The following is a 20,102-nucleotide window of genomic DNA, read 5'->3' as shown; positions in this document are numbered from 1 at the left end:
TGCTTATTGAATTAATTTTTAAAAGTGTGCGAGGTCCGTGCACGTCCTCCGCTAGCAACACACAAATAGCTAAAAGCCAAGCGCCTAAACGAGCATTATATTAATGACGTTGAGTTTATTGTTTTTATTAATTTATATTCACAAAACTTATCAACAAAACATCGATTAAAATTAAGAGACAAATTATCTGAAACGAAATTCATTTTAAAGTAGCAAACAAAACTTACATTAAACTGGAAAATAATGTCTGACCCATTACAATTCTCCCTTCATATTGGCCTTTGCAACGCCTATATGGCATTTAAAATTACAGTCTATCTTTCATAAGCTAACTACATTTAAACAAAACATAAACACATTAAACCCAACAATACTCAAACATTCATATAAAACAGACATTATCTATAAGGATACATGTTAAAACTATCCGATATAGCGTTTATAATAGCTGGTTGGTAGATGTTTACTATTTTTGGCAAAACCTCCGTAACAAACCAACATTTACATGAATAAAATAATTTTTACTTTGAAAATGATGCGCTGTCACGTTAACATCAGCTGTTCGTTTACATAAGACTCCGTCTATGTTCATTTACACTCAGAGCAACGTCTGAGTTCTCAAACTAAAACGGGGTCTTCAGCGTTTGCGAACGAATCCGTTTATGAGGGTCGAAAACGGTGATGTAGTGTAGATGAAAGGCGTAAACGTAGCAAAAGTAACGCGTTTTAAAGGATAAACGCATTAATGTAAACATAGCCTTAGTTTAGTATACAAAGTAATGTGTGTGTGTTTCTCATAGAGGAGAGCATTGATCTGAAACCTTGCTGCCTATATAAGAAGCTGCACACAAAGCTACCCGTTGCAATGCATCTGTTATCATTCTCATATTGTTACAAACCTGTACAAATATCTTTGTTCTGATGAACACAAAGAGATTTTGAGAAATGTTTGTAAGCAAACCGATCATGAGCCCCATTCACTTCCATAGTAGGAAAAAGAATACTATGTAAATGAATGTGGCTTATAAACGGTTTGGTTACAAACATTCATCAAAATATCTTCCTTCTTGTTCATTACTTATGGTTTATAATAAGTGTGCTATTAATGCCCTAAAATGATGTTTAGGTTAGCTTACTAGAGCACTAAAGTTGCACGCTCGGAAATACAGGTCCTGGGTGACAAAGATATGTACATCTGGGTCACTTCCACCTCCCACCATAAAACTACATTACTGAAAGCCACGTTGTCCTAAACCAGTTAATATTAATCAGACTGTGAACACCAAAAATAACCCTGTGCATTGAACAATGCTGATGGAGTCTTTCTTGTTCTTACATTAAAGGTAAAGTTGGAAGCTAGCAACTAGAAGATCATGGGTTCAATCCCCCAGCATCAATTCTGATCAATTGCAAAAGCATGTATGTAAGTCACTGTAAAAATGCGAAAATGTGGGCAGTGGGCAAACTGGAGAATTATTTAGCCCTTAGCTATCATGACCTTTATTACAGATCCCCGTTTCCTCTTCATTCTCAGCTGTTTTTCTATCACATAAGCCTTCCACTCATTAAACAAGTTGTGAGAGGTCACAGTTGATTTGTCTATATGGATCTTTCCATAATAAAATAAATAGTATATAAATAAGTGAAAAATGCTAGCATTCGACTCTAAAAGGGTTTGTCGCTATGCATTCTGGGATTGCATTCTTTACGAAAAAACTATGAAAGGAATAATCCGGCTTTTGTATCAATGTCTCTTAAAGACTGCATAATTTTACCACCTACTGCGAAAATCACCTTTCATGTGCATTTGTGGCCTGGTGCAGAGTCCTGCATGGGTCCATTTTTGGAGACCCGCTCCTGCCCGTACCCGCAAAGTTCAGCACCAGACCCGACCCGTCACCCATGATAATATTAAATCCGCACCCTCCCAGAACCGTTAATATTTGGTCTGTAACCCGCACACTCATAAATCACACATGCTAAAATCATTCCAATTAAATTACTTTATTTTTTATCTCGTAACTCTCTCAACATCGTCATGAATGGGCTAATGAACCAGGCTAAAGTGCGTTTTGTTTTGTGCCATTCAAGTAGCCTACCATCGGCCCCTAAATAGGCTACGGAACCTGATAAATATACAAAAATAGACCTATTAATAAAAAAAAATACAACCTACCTACACAACCCCTGGTGTGCTCGTTCCCAGTTTTCGGCTATTAACGGATAAACTTTTTGCAACTCCTGCAACACTCGCTGCAACTAGGCTACGAGAAGCATCAACAAAGGTTGCGCACTGTCGCAGTGGTGGTGACGTGATGGGTCAAATGTCAAATGTTGCGCGTGTAATGGTAATTTAGATATAAAAATATTGCACATATTTTCAGTCGTGCTACTACCCGCCCGCATGGAGTTAATTATCCACCCGCATCCTCGCACGTGAATTTTAAGAATGTCACAATCTACCCGTTTTAGACACTTTTATGTGGGTATCCGCAAGTCCGCATTGTAGGACTCTAGCCTGATGGTTAATAAGCTAGGCTTCTAACCTTAAGGTCACCGGTTCGACTCTCCCAGCCAGTAGGTAGCGACTGAGGTGCCCTTTGCCCGTGTGTTCAGTATTCACTGGGATGGGTGTGAACGCAGAGATCAAATTTCGAGTATTCGACAATCACGTCACTTTCACATCACTTCACCAGTGACACCTACAAATGTTATCTAGGTGGGCTGCACACTAGAGGTTGCAACACAGCCTCTCTCTCTTTCGTCATCGCACATTGTACCCGACTTGTGTCTATCATTCGGAGCATCTCCTGCTTAAGTCGTCTCATCCTGCTCTGTACATTACTGCGCCCGTGTTCTCAATGACGCTGTCGTGGAGACTTTGAGGTCATTGGTTGCTCTCCAGCACGACTCTGGGTCTTTTCCTAGTAACCAAGGGGCGGCGTGATCATTACGCTAACAGGATCGGCTACCAAAGACCAACGCTTTGATTTGACAACTATGACTCAATTTGAGGCTCAATCAACAGCTTTTAAAAGAGACCCAGGAGAGCCAATGAACACAAACATACACACACATATACAGGATAATCTCTCTATTCCGTTGCCGGGCCCCAGACATTTCTCTGGCTTTAGCGCCTCTGTGCCAGGCCTGATTGGTGCCCGGTGCCAGCTCTGCAGGGCATGTGCCAACCGCTGTGCCAGATGAGATGCGACAAGCGCAACCGAGATGCTTTTTTCAAATGTCACAGAGGCGCTTCTGAGAAAGTCCTGCCAGTTTCCCACAGAATCGACTTCCTGTGTCAGAAGAGCTGAGAGATAGAAAGAGAGAAAGCGAGGGAGAGCTGAAGTTGCTCGCTCCCTCTTTCTCTCCAGCTGGTTGAGTCATTTATATCCCTGCTGTTACCATACTGCCTCGATCTGGGGCTTCATTGGCCGGTTTATAAATCTGTTGTTTGCTCCACTTTTACGCCCAAATAGAGAAAAAATAAAAGAGAATGAAAGAACAGGGCACGAGGGATGTGTGCAGTACAGAACAAACAGACGAGCAGGAGATAAGCAAGAGTGTCTGAATGTGTCAATATCAGACGTTACATTGGTTGCTTGTGTGTGTGAATTTACCACCGACATCGCACTGAATTCAGCAACATCTTCCGACAACTTGAGTGTAAAAAACATCCTAAATTAGGTTTAGTTTTCTTCACGTTTCAAGTTTTTCTTTTTTTTTTAAATATGCATCTCCAACAAGTTTCCATCAAGATAAAAATTGTTTATGAATCTGACTGACAAACTGACTTGCTATGCATTTTATCAGCATGTGCATTCCCTAGGAATCGAAACCATGACCTTTGCACACTGCTAATACAACCAAGCTACAGGAACATTAACTGCAGAAACACTTCATAACATCCCTTATCATTTATCTTAAGTGAGGTGAGCTTGTTTTAAGGTAATTTAAGTTGAAGACCAAGCTGAGGTATGAAAAAAATCATCAAACACATATATCCTATAAAAGTTAACTTCTGTCTAGCCCAGAATAGTAGTTGAAAAGATGATGACATCACTGACCTGCTCCGCCCGGTCGTACCCTCCGTCATTCTTCTCCGTTTTGATTCCGGGCATCTTCCCGCACTCCACTTTTATCTCCCCCGGCTCCATCTTGATGCCTTTGTCCTTGAGTACGTTGTCATCTTTATCCAGTAGGTAGCGCAGCAGAGCATTGTCTTTCTTTTTGGGGCTAAGGGGTTCTGATTTAATGGCTAAATCTCCAACGTTGGCCGCCCCGCCAGCAGAATCCTGACACATCTCCTTTCCCGTGGCCTCGGCCGTGAGTTTGGCCAAGTCGACGGGCGATGAGCTGTTCTGGAGAAGTCTGTGAAGAATCTTATGCTTCTCTTTGAGGGAGGTAGCGTGTGACGCGATTCCTGCTCCGGTCTGAGGGCCCATGCCACCGTTCCCTAGACCACCAGTGGGATCCTTACAGCCCGGCTCTCCGCCGGCCATCAGAGGCGGCGAGGTGGACTCGATAGGCTCGGTTTTAGTGGTGAGAAGCTGTAGCAGTTTAGTGTGGCCTTTGTTGTCACGTAGCCGGTTCTGTGGGTCACCGTCAGGATTGTTAAATTGGCCCTTTTCGTCTCTTTGCTGATCGATGCCGTCGTCTTGACTTGCACCGCCATGTTCTGATTGGTTCTGCTCTCCGAATGAATCGGAGGCGCCCATTTTGTTCATGAGGTGAGGATTGACGCCCACTCCGGCTGGCGATCCCAACTTCCTTTCCGGCGAGCCCAGCGATTGGCCTAAGCTCACGCCGTGGCATTCACTAAGTGCCTGCAGGGCGTTAAGCGAACTGCTCGTGTAACCATGGTTACCACCTGTCCCCCCATTGCCACCCGTACTGCTACTACACATGCCTGCCGGCGAATGAAGGCTGCCCGCTGGGGAAAACTGAGGTGGGGGCAAGCGAGGAGAACCTGCCACTCCAGGACTGGCTCGGTGGCGCGGAGACAACATGCCTGGACTGCCCTGAGATGGGCTACTTAACTTCAGTGGATACCCACTGCCCTGGGGGGTGGCGGCCTGCATGGTTGCCGAATGGTTCATTGATCCCGGGCAGCCGAAACGGTGACCCTGCACTGGCCCGATTGCGCCGGGCTCCTTCTGTCCACCGGGGAAAGGGGAGGTGGATGTGTTACTGCTGATGGTGGCATCCTGCCCCTGGGGGGCACCAGAGGAACCAGCTGTGTTGGGAGAGCTCATGGGGTTCATGGATTTGCCCATTGCCTGATTAGATCCAAGGTCGGGGGTCATACCACAGACAGACTGCTCCCTGCAAACAAAATAAACAATCCACATCAGTACATCTAATAGAGTCAGGATTATCTTAGTTTATGTCACTTTCAACAGATGCATACACATCATGCCCGCATTTCAAACATCAAACATGGAAATCTAGTTTTAATTATTATAAAAGCGACATGCAAAAAAAAAAAATATCCCTCACACCATTCTCATCAGGTTGGCATGCGCTATTGTCGACAATGGCATTTTAATTGTGCTCCAAGTAATAAAAATTGATTTCCACGCGTAAAGGAGTAAATTCCAATGAAACTATTTCATTACATTAATCCAGCGCAGTCATTTGTTAAATTAATCTCATACACAGGAAATGGCTCTTCCAGAGCACCGAAAAAGGAATCGGAGAAAATAAGCTTAGCGGAATTTTGGGAATAGCTTCATTAACTGAAGTATGTTTCAACAGAGAAGGTTAAAAGAGAAGGAACTACAAACGGTATCGCTCATCCTTCAAAACAAGTCATGTGAAAGAGAAATCGTGGCGCTGAGCTTATAGATCTCTCCCATAATGTAAAATACACCTCAGGGTGTAAAGCTTTCACCGAGCTACATACTAAAAAACCCATAGAGCTGCTTTTGTTCAGTGTGCAGGATGAATCAATGGTCAAGCTATACTGCGTGTTATTGTGTTAGAGATGCTGTGCTTTAAGACAACCGCCTCCCTGCTGTGAGCTCACCCCGGGTTTAATGTTTATCTGTGCTCGACACCCCAGCCTAAACACTGCTGCTATTGTCTCAGAAAGCAAGGCCATGTTCCTTCCTCACAGCTAACATATAAAACTGTTCACAACTGCCTGCTGCGGATCCAAGCTGCACTTGGGCAACTGCGGGCCAATACGCCCAACTTGGTTTGGTCGCCCTTTTCTATGCATCCACTGTTACTTGGGGACTGGAGCATTCAAGTTTCACAAAGATCAGGGTTCTCACACCTTGGTTAACTTTAAATTTAAGGACCTTTCAAGGACTTTCCAGGTCCAATACCCTCAAATTCAAGGACTAAATGTGGGGACACATTTTAAGTGAGAGCAAGGTAACATCGTGTTACCTTTTAAGATACATTGTTAAAGTTCCCTTTCGAGGGAACTCGCGCTGCGTCACTGCGGTGACACTATGGGGACGCCTCCAAGGGTAAGTGCGTCTAAATGTGTATATCAAATTCAACCAATGGTGAGGCTTAATGACAAAGACAGGGTGATGCGGGAGCCAGGAAGTATATCGCTATCTGAAATATTGCCAAAGCAGCGTTACATGGACGCAGGAAGTATGGCAAGGAAGACGCAGCGTCTCGTTCCCTTCTCAGGCAACAACAGTTACATACGTAACCCGAGACGTTTTCATGTGTCAAATACAACTATGCAAAAAAGCATTTTGGTATGAATCAACATTCGGATACAGGAGATATAAGCATTTAAAGTGAACAGTTTAGCACGTGTTCTTAAAAAGTCTAGAATTTTTATGATAATATCCTACTCTACACAGGGAATAATATGGATTTTTTTCCAGAAAACTTCTTGCATGAAATCGATTCAAGCACTTTCAATGAACTGTATCTATGCATGTATATTTTTTTACCCAAATTCACAAACTTTCAAGGACCCGTGGGACCCCTGATGGATTTAGAAGACCTGAAAAAAAAACGGCAAGATAATTGTATGGAGTCCTATATAGTACTGTAGCACACAATAACTGTAATGGAATTAAAAAGAGCAACTATTACATTATAGAATTTTCCACAGAAGAAAGCACATTGTTTGTATTTAGTTAACTCTATTCTTTATTAAATCAATGAAAAAAATCCGAGGACCATCAGGGTTGAAATGAAGTTGTTTGCCAACGTGTAGCTGTGACTTGAGGGAGTTGTGTTATTCTTGGTTGCGGTGGAATGTTTGGAGACCAGCGTCGGCCTCTGGGAAAACACGCTTGAATGTTCTCACATGACGGTGAGATTTCAGCGTACTGTCAATTAGCTGGGCTTGTCAGAACTAGAAAACGCTACGTGTTGCCCACACGGTGCCGAATCACACAGGAAGCAGGGACAGGGTCAGAAATGACAGCACACACTCAAACAGGTAGCTCACACACATCTACAGAATGAAACACTATTGAATTTGAGTAAAACTTCACACTTTACAGATTCACACGCATAGCGATGGAGTAGCGGGTACCTTTGTAAGATGTGTAGGGACATGTAGAGCTGCGGCTCATTGGTGGCTGGTGAGCGAACCAGTTTGCTCTTGGTGTGAGCCGAGACGATGGTCCCGTCAGACAGGGAAAACCGGTAGATGGGACTGAATGCCTGCCCGTGCCTCAGCACTACAAAACACACAAAAATTCTTTTGATAAGCTGCATATGCAATGTACATTGAGAAACACTGCAACATATGTGAATAACAAATAAAGGTTGCCAAACTTGCATTCATCAGTTTCTGATCATGTGTCTATACAAAAAATGCCCAATAAAGTTCTGTAATTTGATTTAAGTTTACAGATAAATAGCAATATACAGTATAAAAAAAAAGGTACAAAAGTTGTCCATGGGGCGGTACGTTTTTAAAAAGTATATACATACTGGTACCTCAAAGGAACATAGCTGTACCAAACCCTAACTTTCCCAGTAACAACCTTTGTACGGTTTTCTGTGAGTGTACCACAGCTTACCATGTTTCATACATTTTGTTCCAGTTGATACAAACATTTCAGAAGTAAAAACAAATACCAGTGAAATTTTATTAAGCTCTATGCCAATTTAGATACTGTAGCAAAAGCATATAATATACTATTAAAACACAAAAATTCAACTTACATAAGGTTAAAGACAATGAAATTTAAATTAAAATATTTGTTTTGGAATATTGTGTTTTTTACAAATGACTGTTCATTAAAGGAATATTCAATTTTCTTAAAAGAAAAATCCAGATAATTTACTCACCACCATGTCATCCAAAATGTTGATGTCTTTCTTTGTTCAGTCGAGAAGAAATTATGTTTTTTGAGGAAAACATTGCAGGATATTTCTCATTTTAATGGACTTTAATAGAGCCCAACATTTAATACTTAACTCAACACTTAACGGTTTTTTTCAACGGAGTTTCAAAGGACTCTAAACAATCCCAAATGAGGCATAAGGGTCTTATCTAGCAAAATGATTGTCATTTTAGACAAGAAAAATAAAAAATATGAACTTTTAAAGCACAACTTTTCGTCTAGATCCAGTCCAGCGCAACCTACCGTAAATGCGTAGTGACGTAGGGAGGTCACGTGTTACATATATAAAACGCACATTTGCGGACCATTTTAAACAATAAACTGACACAAAGACATTAATTAGTATCATTCCACATACAACAACGTAGGAACGGTCCTCTTTCAAGACGCTTGTAAACACTGGGGTGGAGTTTCGCGTTCGTCCTCTGTGACCTCTTGACGTCATGACGTATTGCGTGGGGTCACGCTGACACATCACGACCGGATCTGGACGAGAAGTTGTGCTTTAAAAGTGTATATTTGTTATTTTTATTGTCAAAAATGACAATCGTTTTGCTAGATAAGACCCTTATGCCTCGTTTGGGATCATTTATAGTCCTTTGAAACTCCGTTGACAAAAACTTTTAAGTGTTGAGTTAAGTATTAAATGTTGGGCTCTATTAAAGTCAATTAAAATGAGAAAAATCCTGCAATGTTTTCCTCAAAAAACATAATTTCTTCTCGACTGAACAAAGAAAGATATCAACATTTTGGATGACATGGTGGTGAATAAATATCTGGATTTTTCTTTTAAGAAAATGGAATATTCCTTTAATATGTAAAAATTCATGTGCCCCCATAATCTTTAATTTAAAAACCCAAATCTCCTTCCCTGTCTCAAAACGATCTCTCTTTACTTCCGGTCATATGGTATGGCAGTTGGGCGTGGTCCGGGAAAAGATTGCAGCAATTAGCAAATAGCAACATGACCCAACTTCAAACGATCCTTCAGTTTTCCATGGACGATTTTAAGTCGAGCCCTACATTTTTTATTTTATTTCAGAAGTCGTTTTACTCTGATACACGTCACCATGGGGAAAATAATACATTCGCTAATTTCATTTCATGGTGACTTTAAATATTAATATAAATTCAAACATTGGCATGTAGCTTTCAAGTATTTCTCAATTTAATACAGATACAGATTAATTTAATTAAGATTATGTAATTATCAAGTAAACAGTTGGTAAAGAAAGGCGAACGGGGCCATGCACACCAAACGCGAATTCAACGATTGGCGCGAGTAGATTACATACAAATTCAATGCAAACTTACGCGGGGCGATGCGAATGATGCAAATTGGGCGACACAATTGCCGTGAAAACACGAGCTATTCACCTCAATATTGTGTCTTCGCACGACAGGCCGTTGAATTATAAGAAAATAATGTACAAACAAGGTGTAAATGCTGCATGACCGCAGGTGTGCATTATTTTCAAATAATTCAAAGAATCAGAGTCAATTATACCACGGTTACCACAAACATTGCTCTGGTGCCTATTTTTAAGACATTAGACAAGTTAGGTGTGTGATTTACTGAAAAATAATCAACACCCATGGAACATTTCTAAACCGATCAGAATAAAGCATTCAACAGAACTGTGGTATAAGTTGACAATATTCAACTCAAGTGAAAAATTTCAATGACACAAAGTTAAATCCCACAAGTAATCAAGAGCTATGAACCCGACGCTTTGCGTTTGGCATGTACGCAGCATAAGAGAGAAATTTATGACGCCAAGTAGTAAAAATGTTTTGATTAATATTCATGACATGACAAACAAACATATTATGACAAAATGGCCTAACCATGTACATTTATATAACCAAGTACACTGAACTGTTACTGTGTGGCTCTGTTTTAATATGGCAACATTAAAGAATTTTCAAGTATTTTACCAACAGAAAAAGTTGTACATTTTACACCAAATGTCAAGGCACCTAAAAATGTGAATGAATGGGACGGTTGAATGGTACCTTCTTGCTGATGGCGTTTGGCGAAAGAAATGTCTCCATCGTTTTGCAGATGAAAGCGCTGAATGCATCTTCTCACCAGGTCTTCCCATCCTGGTTTCATAGACGCTCGTAACTGGCTGGTGTCTAGTGAAGTGATTTTACCTACAACGCAAAGAAATGTAGTTTGGTGTTTCTGTTATGATATTTTTATTACAAAATTAATACGGCCTTGTGAGTGCTGTAACTATAACATGCCAAAACATAACCGATACATCTCAGTTTCAAAGAAATGGAATAACAATAAAAATGAAAACTGGGGGTTTTTCCATTAACTGACCACATAAAAACGTGACAATAGGTGTGGATGTTTTTTTTTCAGCTAGACCACATGTGTGATCTCACCATCCACGCTGATCTGTATGTGATCTCTGACCACTTCTTGCTTATAGTGCATGTATCAAGCAAGGTACTGTAGCATAAAGCCACACTCAACTTCTGAGCCCGGAGATAAAAAAATAAATAAGAAAACTTCCTCAATATGACTCAACATGCGGTGAAAACCCATGAGAAAGAAAAAAATCCAAAATCTCATTTAATATTTCACTTTCTAGATGTCAATCAGATTAAATGGAGAGCAAATGGAAATTTCACATGAGAAAGAGAAATCTCACAAATGTCTTCATTGGAGTTTCGGAAGAGATCAATGTGACAACAATGAGTTCAGATCGGCAAAGTCTGCAGTCAAAAGTAATATTATCGAAGATTTCAGTATGAACTCAAATATTTCTTATAACATTTACCCAAATCCTGATTATATTACCCAAAAAAATCTAAATTTATCTAACACCTCCATGCTCCAACACTAATGCATTTCAATAATTGTCTCCTTGGTTTCTTTTTTCCATTTGATGGTAAAAGAAACATCTGAGCCTTAGTTATATTTAACTTAAATGAAATACAACTGAGAAATCAACTATAAAAGTCATTGTGAAACACATCTGAAGTTCACAGAAATAACACAGTTCTGCTTAAAACATCACATTTGTGCTAGGATTAAAATTCAAGACAATCTATTCAAAAAAGTTATGCTGATATCTCCACTTTTTCTTTGCGAGGTTTTTCACTATCAACATCCACTCAAAAATACAATAAAATTTTTTGATATATGTTACAACCAGAACAAATCTTTATTATTCATCTTCTTACGTCCCAGGCCCTTGCCCTTTGGGACCGTGCCGCAACTCGACCGGACATTTCCAAAGAGCCTATCAAGACTCCGTAGCCCTCTCACAGGCCAAGATACGCACACCATCCCCTAATTTTTTACGAACCTAGCTCTGACCCCTTAACTCCCAGGCCTTCACCCGTCAGGCCCATGCCTCTACCAAACCGGGCCTTTCCCTTAAATTTCTAGCCTTAAGTATAAACAGGGCCAGGGAGATCTACATGCACGTACTGGAAGTCAACTTGTGTCCCACCTCCCAAACTGAATAAAAAAGTGAGAAAAAAAGTTTCAACCGTAAAAGCCATTTCACGTCCTCTAAAGCAGTTTATTAAGGTTTTAGTCTCTGTTGTTTTAAATGCAGGGCTGTGCATTCAGATAACGCTGTGATGTAAATGCTCTTTGAAGAGTGGATGTGGAGAGGGGCGGCGTTGGCATGGTTACCTTGGAGGTCTTGGCGGGTGGTGAAGCTCTCATGCGTGGGGAGCATGGGTCTCTCTTTCATGGGTACTCTCCGCGCTACGCAGATCAGACACGACTGGAAATCTACAGTCAGAGAGAAAATGAAATCACAGTTAGGGAATATCATTGAGAAATTGCATCCATCATTCTGATTTCAGCTTTCAATGTTTATTAATTTCATCTGTAACGCTTTTAAGCAATGACAAGCAAATTTATTAACTAGTCAAATGATACACTTATAAAGGCCAAACAAAAAGTCACCATTGTCAATGCATTATGTATGGCCCAGCCGTGAACATAATAGGATCCAGTGACAACAGATTATTTGGTAGACGTATGAATGATGATGCATTACTGATTAGATGTATGAATGATGATGCATTTGTTCTGTGCATGTGTGTGTGTCGAGGGGGCGGAGCAGAGAGAAGCGTGGGGTGATATGATGGAATGTGACCTTTTGGTTGTGTGTCATTGTGGAGGCTGACCCTGCTGTGCTGCTCCCATGGAGACCGAGTTAGAGAAGTCATCCCTCATCCACCCACCAAAAGATCATACATGAGAACTACAACCTCCAGCAAAATTATATCTGACACATTGACACACCAGATATAATAAACTCTTGCAGACAGACACAGGCTCAAATTGGTTTTGAGTAACACTTTATACAAATTACAGAGTAGCGTGAGACCTCTCTGTGTGGAATCCAAGTGCAACTCAACAAGCTTACCGACACCTGTTTGGGGTTTTGAAGATTTAAAAAAAAAAAGAGATCCGTTTTACATTTTTGAGTTAGATTTGACTGTGCAAACACTGATGGCAAGTCTACATAGTTCAAATTGATGCTACAGTGGTGTTGAAGCAGAATGCCAGGGCATTGATATATGTGGCTGGATATGGTTATATATGGTTGTTTAATGTTTCAAGTCATATCTATATAATATTACAGCCCCCCCAGATATGACTCTGCTCCTCTTTCCATAGGCTTTTACGCCCGTTTTATAATCTGTCTGGGAAAAATGTGTGTCTTCTCATGCTGCACAATTTAAGTTACACTACTGTTATTAAGTTTTGGGAAATTCTTTATTTTATTTCCATTTTAAGTAAACTAATCAAAACTTTCAAATATAACAAATGAAACAATGGCAATAATGTTGTGAACAAAAATCTTCAAAGATATTAAAACTTAGTCATCCTTTGCAATTGAAAAAAAAAAATTCTTGACATTTCATTAACTAACTTCTTGCAGTCTCACCCTGGGGTGCTTTATAAACAGCACTTAAAGGGACACTCCACTTTTTTTGAAAATATGCTCATTTTACAGCTTCCCAGGAGTGAAACATTTGTTTTTCACCGTTTTGAAATCCATTCAGCCGGTCTCCGGGTCTGGCTGTAAAACTTTTAGCATAGCTTAGCATAATCCATTGAATCTGATTAGACCATTAGCATCGCACTCAAAAATAACCAAAGTGTTTTGATATTCTTCCTATTTAAAACTTGACTCTTCTGTAGTTACATCGTGTACTAAGAACAACAGAAAATTAAAAGTTGCGATTTTCTAGGCAGATATGGCTATGAACTATACTCTCATTCTGCCGTAATAATCAAGGACTTTGCTGTTGTAACATGGCTGCACCAGGCGCAATGATATTACGCAGCACCTGAAAATAGTCCCCTTGGTTACTTTCAATAGCAGGGGACTATTTTCCGGAAAAATATCAAAACTCTGGTTATTTTTGAGCGCAATGCTAATGGTCTAATCTGATTCAATGGAGTATGCTAAGCAATGCTAAAAGTTTTACCGCCAGACCCGGAGATCAGCTAAATGGATTTCTAAAATGGAAAAAATAAAATGTTTAACTATTTTCAAAAAACTGGAGTATCCCTTTAAGGAGTTTACATCTTTTCTGCGCTCTCATTGGCTAATTTTTCATTATCTGGTCCACACTGCAAAAAATGACTTGCTTACTATTTTGGTCTTGTTTTCAATATAAACATCTAAAAATTCTTAAACTAAGATGTATTGTCTTAATGAGCAAAATGACCTAAGAAAATAAGTTTTTAGACAAAAAATATACCATTTAAGTTATTGTGCTTAAAATAAACAAATAAATGAATAAATAAATAAATCTGCAAATGGGTAATAAAATTCGTCTTGAAATTTTCTTGAATTAAGTGTTTAAGAAAAAAGTTCTTTTTTCTTGCCCCATTGGCACAAATGAAGAGTTTGGTTCCAAAACGCAATAAATCCATTTTGACAAATTTTGGTAAAAACGTGTTTTCTATACAAGATGAAAACCACTATTTTCTGTTACAAACTTTCACATAGCATCTTTAGGTTATAAAAACATAAAAAATTCAAATCCATAACTTGATTTTCAAAGATTTGTTATAAAAACGGATTATTTTTTCCACAAAATGCAAAAAATCCATGACAAGTTTTTATTCAAAATGCTATAAATCTATTGAATTAATAGCCTATATAAATGTGCATTCATCTTTGCCATGTTATATTCATTTAGTTGACTAGTTGTACACACTAATTAAAAATATAACCATTAATGTCATTAATCAAAACACTTACTTTGTCATACTAAGAACGCTGTCATTGCTGCGGTTATACTTGACGTTGTCGCTTAACGTTTTTCGCAGCGATCAGCTGTAAAATGTTTTGGTCCTGCTCGATTTTCGTTGCCGAGTAAAATTATGGAAAGTTTTTCATAAGATCCCCTGGGGTCAATGTGTTAGCATGACAGAAACTTGATGCTGTCTCACGAGTGCATCGTGCGTAAATTATTAGATGTTGATGACTTATGTTTCTTTCCGGTCACAGAAAACCATCACAGGTTTATCAATGCTATTAAAGTAATATTTTGTTTGTTTGGTGATCACGAAGTACAAAGTAGATGAGGAAAACTAGGATTCCGTGTACTCAATGCGCCGCCATTGTTTGTTTACATTGCGTGAATGGTGCGCTGTAATCTGTGGAGTGGATTTATGGCATTCTGTAGAAAAGGGGGAGTGGCGTTTATTGCGTTTTGGGAAAAAAGGGAGAAAAGATGACAGAATAACACAGTGGATATTGGAATTTGCGTGAAATTTTGAATTTACTTTTTAATACTAACCTGATATAATACGGATTCTGGCAGTAACTCATTTTTTTTTCAAAAATGGCGTTTATTGCGTTTTGGAACCAAACTCTTCAAATTTACTTTATTTTTTTCCTTCATTTTGCTCATCAAGAAAAAAACATCTTGATTTAAGAATGTAGTGCAAGTTAGTTTTTTAAAATAAAGTTTTTGTTTTGTTCTGAATGGCCTGATGCCAGAATCATGCAAATTTAAATGTATAGAAACTTAATAGAATGTGCTTTGGCGGGCAACTCAAAGACTCTCTGCAGGCACCTTGTTGGAGACCTTTGCACTACAATATCCATCCATCCATGTACATTTTAAGCAATGGCAACCACATTTTTAAATCATATTTTAAATCATTGATTCAGTTTAAACAAATAAAACAAACTCTTACCAACTCTAATGCAATTTTCACTAAGCAGGTCACACTCGTATTCTTCAAAGTTAAGATGTAATAGAAAGAAACAAACTACCATAAAACCATGACACACTCTTAATGGGATAGTTCACACAAAAGTTAAAATTATGTCATCATCACTTACTCACTCTCATGTTGTTACAAAACTGTATACATTTCTTTGTTCTGATGAACACAAAGAAAGATATTTTAAGAAATATTTCTAACCAAACTGACCAGAAGCCCCATTGACTTACATAGTATTCTTTTAACCTACTATGGGAGTCAACAGGGCTTCTGATCATTTTGGTTAAAAAACATTCCTTAAAATATCTTCCTTCCTTTAAAGAGCCCCTTGGGTGGTCTCAAGTTGGAACTGCATGAAGACTCACATTTACTCTGCTTTCACTGTAATAAACTGTCTCTCTCAAACACGCACAAGCATGCATACACGGGGTCCATGATACCCCTCTCCTCATACACATTCCTGCCTCTGTCCTCTCTCTGTCTCTCCTGTGCCAGGCAGAACTGTTTGGCTGAAATGCAGCTGGCACACAGCAAACACTGACAGGCCATAAAAAGAGACACTCAGTCACTCAACACACCAACAGTACCCAGACAAAAATTAAACACTGTGTATGTGAGAGAGAGAGAGAGAGAGAGAGAGAGAGAGAGAGAGAGAGAGAGAGAGAGAGAGAGAGAGAGAGAGAGAGAGAGAGAGAGACAGAGGGAGAGTGCATGAGTGTGAGAAAAGTGAGGAAGACCAACATTAAACACATAAACATCTCTCGTTCCCTTGTGCTCACTGTCTCACTCACACACACCTAAACCCCAGCCAGGGCCGAAACCAAAGCCAAAACGATTCAGTGGAGAAGTGGGTCTCAAATGCACCCTGAACTCTGGGTGACTCCATGAGGTGGAAGACTAGAAGCAGATAAAGCGAATGAATCCCAGACTGAAACTTTCTATGGGCGGGACCACTGCTGTCGCCTTTTCCTTCAATTTCTTAGCAACTGGAACGCTCATTCTCCAATGTCAGAAACAACTGTCAACACTTTAAAGCGAAATTAAGTGGCACTGAAATTTAAAAAGAGAGACTCTGTGAAACTAACCACTACAATTTGTAGATAAATGCATACAGAACAACTTACAATGTGCAATGAAAGTATCGACTGTGCTCCAGCTCTCCTTTGAAGCATTAAATCTAAAGTTTCAGTAAGATTCACATGGCTTAAGTGTGTTTTAAGAAACCGTGGCTCACCCTCTCCCTCCTCTTTGATGGACTTTGGTTCAGACACTGCGAAACACTGCATGGTCTCATATTTCTGCTGTGCCTCGTGATCTTGCGTCTCCTCAGCCTCGCTGTGAGGGTTCACGAGCATCCGGCAGTTAAAGGTGTGGCTGTTGCGCCGAGGATTCTCGCTGGACCACGGCGCACCATTTACTGTGGGAGAAAGGTAAAGGCACATCATTCGCTGTCACTCATTTAAACCAGTTTTGTCCTTACTGGCAGCATTTCCTTACTGAATAAAAAGCTGTCAACACTGACGGTGAGCTACGGCAGCAAAGGGACTGAAAGTCATTGGTTTTCAATGAAAACTGACAGTTTTAGGCAATATGAGCAACAGAGACTGATTGTCAACAAAGTGGAGCATAGTTGAACTTTATGTAAATGTGTGTAAAATGCTGTTGGACAGGAAAGCCAGCTGGCAGGCAACAGTAACTTTCAGACCTCCACCAACTTTTTCACTCTGTGTGTGATTTAACTGTTGGTTAGCGACCAACACTGTACGTATGTTATATTGGGGACTTGGTAAAGAATTGTTCATGAATTAAAACGCAAAACAGGACATGTAGTGCCCAAATTATGTATTGAAGTATTACGTAGTTGAATTAAATGTCTTTGTGGAGGCTTGGGAAACAGGATTAGAACCCATAGGCGCATGGCTTCCATCCGTGAGCCCTTATTTCCTTTCACTTCAGCAGGTGACCTTGCCCCGCTGTCACTTGGAGAGGACGGCATTCTGTTATTCCACTTTAAATTTGAACAATTTGAATTAAGGTATAAAAAAGTGTAAAAAAAAAAAATTTAAAAGGAAGTTAAAAATAAGATGGGAAGGAAGAAAAGTAGAAAGGTAAAAGAAAACAAGGAAGGTAAGAAGGAGATAAGCAATAAAAAGTTTGGTAGGGAGGGTAGGACAAATAAAGAAACCTCTAACTCACCATGTGACTTGGGCAGGAGGTTTTTAATGAATTCGTTGTGGTCTCCTACATGCAGGATACTGTACACACTGGTGTTCATCAGCTCTTCCTGATTATACCTCAGGTACTGTGTCACATTCTCTGACACAAACACAATGTTCCCCTCCATGTTCACCACAAAGAAAAACCCGTCCAAGGCCTGGAGGAGAAAAAAAACCACACAGACGATCAGTAAAAACACAAATACTATTACAATAAAAAAGACAAGCAGATGTAACAGCTACTGTACACATCCTGTTTAGAGGAGTACATCATCTAAAAGCTTAACCGTTCAGGTGGGTAGATGCGATAACAAGCAGAAACAAAACAAAAAGGCGCCCTGAAAAGGTCTGAGACCTTGTGGATGCTAAACAACAGATCAAATGAAGTCAAGGGGATTATGACAAGAGCGAGGAGGGTCTAGCAGAGAGAGGTTTGATCAACAACAGGCTGAACACAATGATCTGACAGCGCTTTCAGGTAAACAATAATGGAGTAATTAGCTTTAGAAAAACACAATAACAACAATTAGCAGGTTTTTCCAATAGGCTGTCTCAAACAGGCAGGAACTAGGATCAGTTGCTTTGCTTCATTTTAAATGCAGGCTACGTCTCTACAAGAGTATGAGTGCATGCTCACAGAGAAGGTTGCATTTATTTAGTTACTCCGAGTTCATGACGCAAACATGTTTATTTGTGGCAAGATCTGGAGTCATTTATAGGAACAGATCACCCTTTAATTTTAACTCGGCCATCATTTACCCATTTGTTGTTATAAAGTTGACTGTTTTTCTGTGCAGAACAAGCAATTACAATAAATGGTGACAGAAACATTCAAGCTTGACAAATAATGCAACCTCATCATATAAAACTTTACCATCCAAGCCAAAAATCCTAAAATGCACCTGCAAATAGCAAGTGAATTGAAAACAATGATGAAAATTAATGAATTTTTGTAAAAGCGGCTTACATTCAGTCAATATATTTTATCAGTATGGCCCTGTTTACTTATTGTTTATTTATTATGACTCAACTTGTATACTTAAATGTTCTGATTTCTTTGTATGAATTTTAAGATTTGGCTTGATGGCTACATCTGGTGGGAATTTTGTGTCAATAGCCCGCTTAGAAATCCCCTACCTGATAATTTTTTATTTTTTTTTAAGTAACCACGAATGGTTACTTAAGTACATTTTAAATTGGATACATTTGTACTTTTACTCAAGTGATGTTTGATTGGAGGACTTTCTACTTTTACTGGAGTCATTTTTTATTTGGGTATTAATACGTTTAGTATAACTTTTGAGTACTTTTACCACCCCTGATAATTATTCATTTTTCTTGCCAAAAATAACAATCGTTTCGCTAGACCCTTATGCCTCATTTGGGATCGTTTAGAGTCCTTTGAAACTGCAATTTTAAACTGCACTGTTAAGTGTTGGGGTCCATTAAAGTCCATTAAAATGAGAAAAATCCTGAAATGTTGTCCTCAAAAAAACATAATTTCTTCTAGACTGAACAAAGAAAGACATCAACATTTTGGATGGCATGGTGGTGCGTAAATCATCGGGATTTTTTAAAGAAAATGGACTAATCCTTTAATGTGCGAAATATTCCAATTACATGATGCCAGAGGTAAAAACTGCGAGTTGCAACAGATGTTTTCATTAGTACACTAGCGGTTTCATTTGTACTGTGCATATTAATTAAATTACATGCATCAGATCATTCCAGCACTTTGACTCAGATAATTGTGTTGTAGTTTTCTTAGGAAGTCACCAGCTAAACCGAGATTAGTTTTACTTGTTAACCAAAGCACATTTGATGCCATGTGAGTGTTAATTCTAGATGTGACGTGTGCATGCAGAAATGTTATGTTGTTAAAAAGATCACTTCAGCAAAAAATCTCAGAGCTTGATGGCATGTGACCGGGACAATATTGACGAGTCTTATTTGAAAGAACACAGCCTTGAGTCAAGCATTACTTATCAAGATGGTGTCAATAAGGCCCGCGAATGCAGTGGGGCCCCTAAGCTACTGTTTGTTTTAGAATGTGAAGCAGCGTCTCTCAAATCATTCTTTAATCTGTGGCGAAGCACAATAAGCTCTCAATTTTTATATTGTCAAAACAAACGCAGCGCTTCTTCCTAACAGAGAGAATTATCGCAAAAGCTCAGTCCCAAAAACACAGCTAAGTTAAAATGCACAAGTAGTAGATAATTGCGAGCAAGAGTGTCCATCTTTGTGCATTGCCCCAGATGTGGCCATCTGGTGGGCATATTCAGTAAACATCACAAAGTAAACAAAGAAATGCCAAAT

General features: G+C 39.4%; 1 protein-coding gene across 5 annotated transcripts in view; it reads right to left on the bottom strand.

Annotated features, from left to right (window-relative positions):
• Nucleotides 1–20,102, bottom strand: part of ncoa2 (nuclear receptor coactivator 2) — a 90,540-nt gene that overhangs the window by 23,019 nt on the left and 47,419 nt on the right. For all 5 annotated transcript variants that reach the window (XM_065294968.1, XM_065294969.2, XM_065294967.1 and 2 more), the window contains exons 6-11: nt 17,767–17,944; nt 16,805–16,987; nt 11,998–12,099; nt 10,353–10,493; nt 7,517–7,664; nt 4,068–5,325 (exon numbers count right to left, since the gene is read on the bottom strand). In XM_065294968.1, the coding sequence (XP_065151040.1) occupies nt 4,068–5,325; nt 7,517–7,664; nt 10,353–10,493; nt 11,998–12,099; nt 16,805–16,987; nt 17,767–17,944 (2,010 nt within the window). The remainder of the gene's footprint in view (nt 1–4,067; nt 5,326–7,516; nt 7,665–10,352; nt 10,494–11,997; nt 12,100–16,804; nt 16,988–17,766; nt 17,945–20,102) is intronic.

The sequence above is a fragment of the Paramisgurnus dabryanus genome, chromosome 22, assembly GCF_030506205.2.
Source record: "Paramisgurnus dabryanus chromosome 22, PD_genome_1.1, whole genome shotgun sequence".
Taxonomy (NCBI): domain Eukaryota; kingdom Metazoa; phylum Chordata; class Actinopteri; order Cypriniformes; family Cobitidae; genus Paramisgurnus; species Paramisgurnus dabryanus.
Note: the sequence above shows the minus strand (reverse complement) of the source record. Positions and strands in the feature narration are given on the sequence as shown.